This window comes from Tubulanus polymorphus, chromosome 7, assembly GCF_964204645.1.
Source record: "Tubulanus polymorphus chromosome 7, tnTubPoly1.2, whole genome shotgun sequence".
NCBI classification, from domain to species: domain Eukaryota; kingdom Metazoa; phylum Nemertea; class Palaeonemertea; order Tubulaniformes; family Tubulanidae; genus Tubulanus; species Tubulanus polymorphus.
The window spans coordinates 13,704,058-13,716,971 of NC_134031.1; the positions used below are offsets into that span (position 1 = coordinate 13,704,058).

General features: G+C 38.1%; 2 protein-coding genes across 2 annotated transcripts in view; both read right to left on the reverse strand.

The window, feature by feature from the left end:
- LOC141908631 (E3 ubiquitin-protein ligase LRSAM1-like) overlaps positions 1 to 11,534 on the reverse strand; it is a 65,273-nt gene extending 53,739 nt beyond the window's left edge. Inside the window, exon 1 of the mRNA XM_074798741.1 lies at positions 11,386 to 11,534. Coding sequence (XP_074654842.1) covers positions 11,386 to 11,422 — 37 coding nt within the window. The 5' untranslated portion in view covers positions 11,423 to 11,534. The remainder of the gene's footprint in view (positions 1 to 11,385) is intronic.
- Positions 5,953 to 7,089, reverse strand: LOC141908385 (uncharacterized; the record flags this gene model as incomplete). The annotated part of the gene is made up of 1 exon (XM_074798421.1): positions 5,953 to 7,089. A coding segment is annotated over one exon (1,137 nt), but the record flags the coding sequence as incomplete, so codon positions are not given.
- Positions 11,535 to 12,914: the final 1,380 nt, after the last annotated feature.

Below are 12,914 nucleotides of genomic sequence, written 5' to 3' on the forward strand. Positions count from 1 at the left end.
ATTGTTGCGTTTATTAACGGACTCATTGGATTGAACTTCAAAACAAAATTTACGATATTTAGGTGGGTTGTTATTCAATAGGCCTACGACCAATCTGTCCAGATTTTAGGCCTACGCATATACATAGGCCTACATAGGCTAGTAGCCTCTACTAGGTTAAAGCTAAGTTCACTGTAAAGGAGGAATCAAGATTTATTAAAATGCATGTTAATTAGTGATTAACTGGTTGTGACTTGCAACGATCAATCACAATTATCAATTTTATCGCAAAAAATGAAGATTTTTTTGAAAATTTCGTCTGAGCAGACAGCTTTATAAGCCAGACTTTTCATTTGAGTTTTTTCATCATAAATGAAACTGGTATTTCATTAATTTCTTATGATTTAAGCAGGGCGTAGGTCGACCTTGCGACGGCTTGTGATTCACTGCGACCCCTATCACTGCGACCGCCAGCGACGATTGTGTTGCAACGACTCATCGACCTACGCTCCCTTGCGACGGGTTGCGACTTTCAGCAACGCCAGTCACAAGGAGTCGCACGTGTTCTACTTTCTGCGACGCGACACGACTGTCACAACCAACCGACGCGCTCTTGCGACTGGCAGAAACTAGTCGCACACAGTCGCTGACAATCGTATCGCAACCGACTTGCGCCGAAACTTGCGATGCAACGCGAGGATCGCATCGCGTCACAAGGCTGACCTACGTCCGGCTTTAAGTTACTGCGGAGCCCCAGAAATATCTTTTTTTTCGTTCAAAAGACCTTTCGCTTGAAAATTCTTTTGTCGGAACAAAATTTATTTCGTTCCAACCAATAATATTCTGTTCGATTGAACCAATTCGAAAAAAACGTTAGAACAAAGTTGAACAAACTTTTTTTTGTCCAAACGAAAGGTTTTTTGTCCGAACAATTGTTCGATTGAACAGAATCGTTTGAATTTGATCAGAATTTTCTTTTCAGAACATTAAGTTTTTCGTTCGAACAAGTTTATTGTAAAAAGTTTTTTCTCCGAACCAAAAGTATTAAGTATTTCGTTCAACCGAACAGAATTGTTTGCATTCAAACATTCGTTCGAAAAAATTGTTTTCGCTCAACCAAATATTTTTGCCGGGACAAAAAGTTTTTCATTTCAACAATAACAAAGCTTTCAGAATGAAGAAAAGTTTTGGTTCAAACAAAAAGCGTACAAGATTTTCTTGTCGGATCATTAAGTTTTTTGGTCGAACAGCGTGTTAAGGTCGTTTTGGAAATTTACTCGGTCTGGTATATTTTGGATTACTGTGTATGTCATTTGTCAGGACATTAGAAGACGACTTAGGATACTACCTTGCGTGACTCCACTAGTTAGACCGACTTAATCCAAGATGAAGCGTTCCGTTGATTTCGGCTACAAGTTTTCGTTCAGAGATAATGCTGAGCCATTTCGGCAACCTATCATTGATACTGTTTCCTAATAGCCTTGTTTAGTAATGGCTGATGTTGTACCTTATCAAATGCTTTGTCAAAATCATAAAGAGTAATTATCGCCTTATCGATTTTCCAGAGTCAAATAGGACATCAAGTCCAGTTGTCCATGGTTTCAAGAAGGTCTCATTGACTGTTTGTCGAGCTTCCTCTTATAAAACTGTGTTAACCATTGAACATAATTCAAAGACTGTGTAGAAAACCCGTTATCGCTGCTTTGCAGCTATATTTATTATAAATTTTCCACTTTCCAGCCAAAATTTTTTCATAAAATGTAACTCCTCTCAGATTCAACCACTAACAGCTTATTAACGTAATTTCATTTCTGTCAGAAATATAACTCAGGGCCTGGCCATTTCAAATTTGCTTATAGTAATTTATTATGAATTAATCCCGTGTAATTACCGGGTCTAAACAGCGACAAGAATAATGCAAAGCATTTTCATCCATTGATAAAAGTACATTCGAAAAGCCTACAAATTACCGGATGACCTCGAGCGTCAAACTCAACCGTAAATCGCGAATTCAGACTTACAATTACCGGTAGTCCGGATCCGTCATTTTCTGCGGACAATATGCAGCCAAAATGGATGGATGGTTGAAATCATTTTCAGCTTAAATCTATCGCAAATTTATGGCGAGTTTTAGGACTTTAATGAACTATGATCCCTAAAATGAGTCAATTGATTAATTTCATTAGTAAATCGATTTACGTTGGCTACATTTCCTGAAGATTTCTGGCTCAAATCAACGTAATATGGACAGGAATGGTAGGGATTTTCCAATGGAATTTTTCTTCCGTGTTCACTTGATGACAGCAGAGTTTATGCAATTTAAAGTGAGAATCCACTAACCAGGGAATGTTAGACATGATTTCTTGGTCTAACTGCAGCTAAGGTTACCTTTCCACTGGGTGGTGCTATGATATGAGTACATATGATAGCAAATGAGTACTCGGCAAAGCAATGATCATTGTTGGCTACCTACTAGCCTAATGCCTAGCTTTTTGGGGGATACACCTAGAATAGATTTAGGCCCTTAATGTAGTGTGTAGAGCCTTAGTAGTTAGTAAGGGACTGGTTTACACTTATATATACGACTATTTATTTCGATTACTTTCGTTCCAGCTATTAATCGTGGAATGAACTGGTCACTACGGTCTTCAATTCCTTTGCCGATTCTTGCAGCTGGTGGGAATATATTTTAAACAACAGTGTGCAAGTGCACGTTTCAAATCAAGCGTCTCAGATGCTGTAAGTACTTGATGTTTTGTTTAATTGTTTTTTTCTAATGTCATGTTTAAGATATTTGGATCAGTAATCAGTCGTGCTAGTGTACATTCAGAATTGGATTCATTGTTATTATGGGATGATAATTCACAAGCATCAAGAGTCCTACGATATACCCTTGATATGAAGCTTTTAAAAGTTTATCAGAGACTTGTTTTGGAGTAAACCGAATAGCCCTTAAAATACCAATTCTACATGGCTTAACGGTCGATGTCTATGCTCTGCGAGACAGTAGTAATAGATGTTTCACGACAAACACACGATTTAAATATTTATTATACTTTCTTTCACTCCTCTATTATATTATTACATAATTGAGTAATTCTTACAATAGATTGCTTAATTACAGGTGGAGAGAGGTCAGATGGCATGAAAATCGACTGTGGCTGACTTATTGAAGGGCGCAGATAAAGTGTTGAGGTTTCAAAAGATGTCGCCAAAATGCTTGTATCATCAGGGGTAGACAAATTATCCGAAGATAAATGAAAACTCCACCTTGTTGATCGTCAGTTGATTTAGCTGTAATTATTTCGTCTGGATCAATCGACACATAATTCATTTCAAAATCTGTGTTCAGTAGATTTTCTTTTAATAAAATAAGAATCTATTTGACTAATATTTTACTAATGTACTAGTATTCAGGAGTGAAATTTAATTGATCTCAAAACCAGAGAAAGCATTCTTCAAAAATTTAGAAAATCCTAGACTCATAATCAAATTCTGTGAAGTCATTTAAGGTCTTTTGCTCGAATCAAGCCAAGGGCTCAGGTGGCTAAAATTCAATTCCTCAATGTCCTATAATGCCGAGTACGATGGAGTTTACACACTGAAAAACGTTGCGCTGTGTAAGTGTAATTTGGATAAGTCAGCAATATAATGACGGCCCTGCCCCATGCGCTCCATCTGAGACATAAACAAGTTGGACTGTATTGCTTCGATGCTTTGACAAATGGACTCCTATTATCCACATATCCAGCATAATGTTGACCCAGGTTGCAAATCGATTTAAAGTAAACTAAATTAGCCAAGATATCAAACTGATTTAAGAGATAAACCTTTTTGTGAAACTGGGCCCAATGTAAGTTAACTGGAAACACTAGTTTCACAAAAATCGTCATAGTATTATAGAACGATGACCACACTCAAACGTGGTGAACGGATAATAAGATAAAATCCCACTATTTACAGATTAAAAGAATTTAAAAACAAGAATTTATTTATTAAATCTAAAATATTTAAAAGACACGACGTTTCGATCTGACGATGATCTCTAGGGTGAGATCGAAACGTCGTGTCTTTTAAATATTTTAGATTTAATAAATAAATTCTTGTTTTTAAATTCTTTTAATCTGTAAATAGTGGGATTTTATCTTGTCATAGTTTATACCATGTACATTAAAAACAATTTTCCTTGGCTCAGATTGTTGCGTTGAGTTCATGTGATCAATGTCGGCCATCTTGGATTTGAAATCACCATGGAAAATTTCTGGAATTGAGGCCTGGAAAAATAGTAATCCTCAAAATAGAACCAATTTTCAGATGGAAATAAATAACCACACTTGTTTTCATTGTTATGATAGTAAAAAAAATTTATTTGAACAAAATATTTCATAGAAATATGGTATGGAAACTCCACCGTGACAATATCATATTAGTGGGGTAAAGTTTAATCTGAGTGGCCCCTGGGCACCTCGAACTGCACAGATGATGATGAAGAAATCTGCCATTCATGTTTTCTTCTTCAGCAGAATCAGTCTATGAAAAGATTGAGAAACAAAATATTTGCATTATTTACTTCAAATAAAATCCTAAATGGTAATCATATATATATGTATCTAGGTCACTAGGTCTATGGTACCCCCTAGACCTACTAAATCAAAAGCTAAAAGAATTAGAATTATACCATATCAAGTAATCAACAATACCTTCTTCATAAACAGATTATTCCTCTCCTTAATCCATCCATTATCGCCGTTGGAATTCAATTGACTATCATCTTTTCACTTCACTGACTGTTGGTCTCCACTTCGGGGCCATTTTGCTTTTTGTTTTACCATAAAAATTTGTTAAAAGTTCATCTAAAGCTTTTAAATAAATTCTCTCACAGAATCTACCGGAGCACCACCTGGTAGATGTTTACTACCACCAGGAACCGTTCAAATGCAATAGGGTTCAAGTCCCGACATAAAAATCTAACGTAGAATAACAGTTGGGACGCACGAAATTCGAACGATTATTATTGGATCTATAAACATATTTTCAGCCCTTACACTGGTTTTAAGCTAAAAATGGAAATGAGTGAACCAAATAAAAATATTTCATGTTTGAAATTGTCGTGAACGTCGAATCAGATATTTTTATGGAAAATGTTCACAATCCGTGGATGAAAAGCCTTTTACGACTAGACAACGTTTCCTACATGTTATGTGCGGCCGGGATTTGCTGTGCTCCTTATTTCGCCTTGGTAATTGGCTGATACTTCCGATGTAAAATATCAGCAATCATCAATAATTTTTGCTTATTGTGTAGAAAGGATGTTTATCTATCACTTTTTGTCGACACAAGTATGATAAACTGAATAAAAATAGTCATTGAGTAAGATTTTACACAATTGTCTGTATCGCGGCCTAGTGTCACTGGTGGTCGGATTGTTAAGTCGCGCGCATGCACAACAATGCACTACTGTCAAAGTTCGGCAAGGCCAAGCCTGATTTTCTGCTATTCTTTACTAAAATTCATTTAGCAAATAATAATATTTATAATTGGTATATTTGAATCAATTTACAATAGGAGCCTATAGACCAGACTGACAGGCCTTGACAATCATGTTTGATTCTACATGTTGTGAAAAAATTAATTTCACCTGAAATCATATCAATATTTCTCAATATTTCACAATTTTTGTTGCTGTTACCATGGAAACCAAAAAATAATAATCTATAATAATAATGATTAACTATCAATTTGACTCACGAGTAATTTGCCTGGCATTTCATTGTCTCTTAAGATATCCGTCTAATTTTTGTTGTAATCAACGCACAACAGATTTGTAGTTTAAATTAAGAACAGTTTAACACTCATACACTGGATAAACTTTGATACTCACAAGAGCAAGCTTTCACCTACATTCTGTAGGCATCGTCAGGCTTAATGTGACGTCATCAGATGTTGTTGATGTGACGTCACAGCCGGATCTCGTCATATGGTCTGTGAAGGCTCCCGCGCGCCATCTGCTGCCTTAAGGATGTTATTCCATACAGGGGGTAGAGCAAATCTCCCAAAGTCTTTATTCAGCGTAGGGTGTCTCAGGTATATGTAAAATGACTCCTGAACACCTCGTTCGAACCACCGGGGTTCCACCGTCAAAATGTCTGTGTTGCCTTTATCAACAGAGTGATCAGGATTGTCAGTATGGATGTGTTGGGATACCTCTGACGTCATAGAGCTAGGTCGACGGTGTTCACCAAACCGGGCTCTCAAGGAGCGCTCAGTTTCACCAACGTAACTCGCATCGCAAGATTCACATTTAACATGGTACACCGGTCCTGTAATGCGTTCTTTAGGTACCGGGTCCTTCGGTCTAACTAATAACTGGCGTAACGTGTTCACCGGTTTAAAATACACACTAATGTTGTAGTCTTTCATCACCCGTCTGATTTGTTCAGACATGCCCTTCACATATGGTACTACGACCGATCTCTTACGCGGAGCCTGGGTGTCTCGCTTATTTCTGACTACAGGTTTGGGCTTCGGAAGCATGGTGACTTTGTTGAAGACCCAATTAGGGTAATCATTCCATGAGAGAACCTCCTTAATATGTTGTTTCTCCGACTGTCTGTCACTATCATCACTAACTATGGTGTCCGCCCTGTGTAGAAGGGTTTTAACTACACCCCTTTTGTGTTCTAACGGGTGGTTGCTGTTGAAATTTAGATATTGGTCTGTGTGTGTGGTTTTTCGGAATACTTTAGTACAAATCGACCCATCCTCATTGATGACCGCATATGTGTCGAGAAACGCTAGAGCCCTCTCTACACTGCAAATCTCTAGATCGGCTTGTGACGAAGCCTGTAACTCGACCTCACCCTCGGTAGTCCATTTAATATCATCATCAATGCTGTTTAAATGGTCAGTGAAATACTGAGAAAAACACTTCTTAAGTACTGTGCAAGTATCATCTACATACCTCTTCCATATACGTGGCGGATGGAGGGCAGTGGCGATGGCTTTCTGTTCAGTCTTCCATATATAGATTACACACGATTGGTAAAACTGGGGAGCCCATGGCTGCTCCGTGGATTTGAAGGTAGTACTGACCTTGGAACATGAAGTATGTACATTTTAAACAGAGGCTCAGTAGTTTAATAATGTCATCTATACCGATGTGTGAACGTTCAAAAAGAGTATCATCTGCCTCTAATCTTTGGCGAATTATCACTAGAGCTTTGTCTATAGGGACACTAGTAAAGAGGGCCGAACAGCAGATGGCGCGCGGGAGCCTTCACAGACCAGCTGACGAGATCCGGCTGTGACGTCACATCAACAACATCTGATGACGTCACATTAAGCCTGACGATGCCTACAGAATGTAGGTGAAAGCTTGCTCTTGTGAGTATCAAAGTTTATCCAGTGTATGAGTGTTAAACTGTTCCTAATTTGGATATTCCTGGATAGTAAAGAATGTTTAATGGTATCAGATTTGTAGTTTGTTTGATACCTATAACACCTCACCTGACGATCTTAATCCATGTGCAAATCGGCCGTAAAGTGAGAGTAAATTTCCGTCGATTCAACGGCGGCCATTTTGAAAATGTGTAGAGGGTGCACCTGTGGCACCTGTGGAATGAGGCCAGGACCACAACACTAACTAATGAAACGAAATGACGAAATTGAAAAAAAATTAAGAAATCAACACTTATTTACATTTTTCTTCAACCAGAATGTATTTCTTCATTAGTTATAATGGAAAACACGTAGATTTGAAATATAAGTAGGAAAACCATCAAAAATAAAATTGTCGTTTCGTTTTGAAAGTTTTATATAAATCCTTGTAGGTCACCTAGTGTATCATGCCACATGTATCCAATACAGAGAAATGGCGGCCAATAGTGAAATTGGTGGAGAAATTAATTAATTTCTCAAAATAATGTTGATTAATCGCTCGAAACATACATAGAATTGGATTATTTCAAAAGGTACGTGTGTTAGTTTGTGATTTTAGTCATTAATTGTGGACTGAAGTGAATAGAAAATACATTTTTGAAGTGTTACTTTTTTCAAGCGTGTTTTGGCCCTTGTCATCCCTAATGTTGGTATAAGTGCCTTTGAGATTGTTAAATCGTTCGATTAATCCGAAAAAATCGGCAAAATCCGTTTGTACCGCACCAGCCTGGAAGTAAATATGACCATGATCTTTTAAAAAAAACGGCGCTTTCGACCAGAAATTCTGAACCAATTTTACAAATGAGGACTTTTTGGGAAGCTTAGACTCGGATCTTACCTCTGCATATCGTTATTTCTGATTAAAATGAAAATCCTGTCTGTAGCGAACGCAAAATTTGACCGAGATCAAAAACGGGTTTCAAAATCGCGACACGGCGGCCATTAATCATAGCTCCGCGCTTAATACGAAAATCGAGAATTCAAATAGGGCCTAAAAAACTTTTGACGCGGAATTACATCGGAAATTAGACAAAATATCTTACATTTATGTAATTAATCTAAGAATATTTGTTGCGCGTTGTAGTTATTCTTAAAATGCGCAAAAATGTGATTAGAAAACATCGCGTTATATCATTGAGTGTGGTACTCATCAGCTGGCGCCACCATGCCGCGACTGCGGTAATGAGGAGCCGTTTTTCAATCTCGGCCCTGTTTTATATTCCCTATGAACAGGATTATCAATAAAAACGTAAATAACGATATTCAGAAGTAAGTTCAGGGTCCAATCTTTCCAAAAAGTCCTCGTTTGTAAAAATCGGTTCAGAATTTCTGGTCGAAAGCGCCATTTGTTTTAAAAAATCATGGTCATATTTACTTCCAGGCTGGTGCGGTACAGACGGATTTGGCCGATTTTTTCGGATTAATCGAACGATTTAACAATCTCAAAGGCACTCAAATCTTTCTCAAACCACACAGTCTAATGCAGAAATTCGTTATCGTTAAGAATAATCTATACTTGAAGCGGATTGGATTATCAATAACGAAGTTACGAACTGTTGAAGTGACATACCTATTGACCGATCTGACGGAGAGTTGGCTCCCTTGTCTTTTTATATATAGTACCTAGGATACTGGGGTCAAAATTTTTTTTTGTCAGGTCCCTGTGGTGGGTTGGTGGAGCAGAGCAGGCCAAAGTTAGGTATGTTCATGTCCGCACGGGGCGCCACTATTGATTGTGACGACCATTATTGATTAGGAAAAGTGTGATGCGCGTTTTTACTAGGCCTACTCGTTTTGACATCGCGTAGTAAAATCATTCATAAAACCTGTCTATAAATGCAAATGAGCTAAAATCTATTGGAATCAACCAATAAGATCGATCTTTATCACTTGGGGGTTGGTTTAGTGTATAAATCCGCATTTTAGTCGAAGAAATCGAAATATACCCATTTTCAAGAGCAAAATTCGTCAGCTTAGGACCTGGAATAAGCGACGAATCATCAGGAATCAGGTTTAGGATCTTAAAATTCAAATACTGAAGACCGCATGATTTTATTTCGTGTCGGGGCTGAGCGATCGCTGCCGGAAAAGTCGATGTCTAAGTTTTGCATTGAAGCGAGCGATACAAAATGGCCGCCGGCACTTGTTATTGAATGACAACGCGCCGCGCTGCTCGTGATGAGATCAATATTCAACAATTATTCATCGGTCTAGCGGTGAATTATTGTATTTATTTTCCGATTCATAATTATTCATCACTATATTTCTGAATATTAGGACAGATTTAGCGAAATGATCGGCAAAAAAAATTTTTTGCGCGCGGATCGCCACTAAGCTCCCGTCAGTAAAGCGGCTGTTGAAAGAGGGAGGCGTCTAATGGGATGAATTGAGGCTTGTGACGGGCAAAAATAGAGGCGCGTGATGGGACAATGAGGCTCCCGAAGGGATTTTCCAAAAGCAGAAAATTGAAATATATATAAAATATTGTTGAAATTTAGCTCAAAACAAAACAAATGGATTATCATTTAGTTATTATTAGTAGTATTATTACTATTGCTTGGTTTATGTTTCTAAACTGATTGATTTTATTATGATATCATGAATATATTTCAAATTTCAGCGTTTTGAGCTAGGCCAAGCCTAATTTTCTGCTTTTCTTAACTAAAATTCATTTAGCAAATAATATATAAAATTGGTATATTTAAATCAATTTGCAATAGGAGCCATGGAAACCATAGGCATTTGGAATCAGATAAAAATTTTGGGTCTGTCAACTGTCACCTGAAAGTGCTATGAGTGTGTTGCTCTTTAAATTTCTAGTCTATCTCTTTTAGTTTAAGAGATTTTGAAGTTTGTTTACATGAAATATTGCCTTCTTAGATCACAGTTTTTTTCTATTTATTAGACTATTGAAACATGAAGGCACTTTTCGCTCAAATTTTCAAACTTCAATTTGCGATATCTATAAAACTACTGAAGATAATTCAAAAATTTAAAAAGCATATTGTTATTTGAGCCCTCCCTATTCCAACAAGCCTTTTCAGTAAGATTGGAGCTATTTGAATTTTTTATGGATATAGCTACCAAAGTTACCTCTAGTTAGTTACCTAATCGTTGGTGGTAAGCTTTTTATAATCGGATGGGCTTATACCAACGTTAGGGATGACAAGGACCAAAACACGGTTGAAAAAAGTAACACTTCAAAAGTATACTTTCTATTCACTTCAGTCCACAATTAATGGCTTAATTCACAAACTAACACAGGTACCTTTCGAAATAATCCAATTTTATGTATGTTTCGAGTGGTTAATCAACATTATTTTGAGAAATTAATTAATTTCTCCACCAATTTCGCCATTGGCCGCCATTTCTCTGTATTGCACATGTGGCATGATAAGACAAGGGGACCTACAAGGATTTATATAAAACTTCCGAGACGAAACGACAATTTTTATTTTTGATGGTTTTCCAACTTATATTTCAAATCTTCGTGTTTTCCATAATAAATAATGAAATAATAAATTCTGGTAAAAGAAAAATGTGAATAAGTGTTGATTTCTTAATTTTTTTCAATTTCGTCGTTTCGCTTCGTTAGATTGTGCTGTTGTCCTCGCCTCAGTCCACAGGTGCCAGCACCTCCAGTAATTTTCAAAATGGCAGCTGTTGACCCGACGGAAATTTACTCTCACTTTACGGCCGATTTGCACATGAATTAAGATCGTCAGGTGAGGTGTTATAGGTATCAGACAAACTACGAATCTGTTGTGCGTCGATTACAACAAAAAATAGACGGATATCTTAAGAGACAATGAAATGCCAGGCAAATTACTCGTCAGTCAAATTGGCTGACGAAGATTTCATACAAAAATGACCTTCCCATTCCTGACTGTGGTTTGTGAAAATATCCGATTGTGAAACTAAACCACAGACAGGTTACTGACTAAGTTACTCCAGCTCCAATTCACATACCTTTGTCAGCTGATTCACAACTAGGAGATGAACCCATATAGGCTTAGGCCTTTCGCAATTTCTTCTTATTCGCACAACCTCTATTCGTTCACCTCGTCAGAAAAAAATCAAATTAAAGAACTCCATTTTATGCCCATTTTATGACAGGAAATGTCAGATCCGGGGAATTCCTGGTTTCCAGTGACGTCATTTTCACGGCCTTCGCAACGGACACGACTTGAATTAATACAAGTCAATATAGTTTATTCACAGGGTTTGGCGATGGGCTTGGATTTTATTTCCGGGTTGTTGATAATCTCGCGAGAATGGCGCTAAATATGAACTGCGAATAAATTCAAAATATCACGGAAATACCTTGTGTTTATATTGTTTATTTATCCGCTATAAAGTTTCGATAAACAATTGGTCGGTAAGAATCATTATCAGACGGTCGTCACGCTTTACTATATAAAATCACTTTGACCGTCTGATAATGATTCTTAACGACCAATTGTTTATCGAAACTTTATAGCGGATATTCTCGCGAGATTATCAACAACCCGGAAATAAAATCCAAGCCCATCGCCAAACCCCTGTGAGTTTATTCTGTCGGTGTTTCCGGCGACGTCGGGGTAGCATTCGAGGAACCGCATCAAACAAGGAACCGCTAGAGGGTGTCATTTTCAACCTTCACGGCACCTAGAGCGGCGCTGGCATCAGACCACAATTAGGTTAATGTCTATTCATTAATGGATGAGACCTGTTTTGGCACAGTAACCGACTGGCTCTCCGGGCCAGATTTTCTCACAACGGCTGCGCCAGACAATATACCGCCGCTCAGTACTGGTCTACAGCTTGGCCTCCCTAACGCACGGGCCGGGCCAAATAACTTCGTCGGGGATCCCCTCTACACGTCGTGCCTCCTATCGATTCTAGGTGGGTCTTCGGGTCCAATCGTCCTTAACTTGAAGGCGATCATCAACAACTCGGAATCCTTTCGTTTCCATGGTAGCGCGTCCTCATTCCAAGGTTGTTCCCGAAACAGGTCGAACTGACTCAGACTCAGATATCCACTCAAAATAAGACATAAGACCGTTATTCGTGAAAAATTAACGATTGCCATGTTTATTCAGCTCAACAACGGATTAAAAGAACAGGGTGTTGCTCGTCACTCAAGATCAAAGCAATCTCCCAATACTCGTAATAAAATATGTGTACTCTCGGAAATCCCCAGGAACAAGGGACGTTTATAACATTTATAAACTGGTCCTTAGGCATAACGACGGCTCGTAGAACTAATCATGTTCCACGGATATAATATTGTACGAAGGCGCGATTAGGCTCACACCCAAAAATGAGAGAGAGAGAGAGAAAAAGGGGGGGTTTGAACTATGAGAGTCAAATAATTAAAAGGCTTGAGTCCGAAGCGGAAATGTCGGTGACGATGAGCAGATCCCAATATCTGAACCCGGCCAAGGACCGACTCGATAATGCCTCCTCTTGAACTACCACTACAGGGATTCTTCATCTTGGTTGGAATTCGCCTTCAC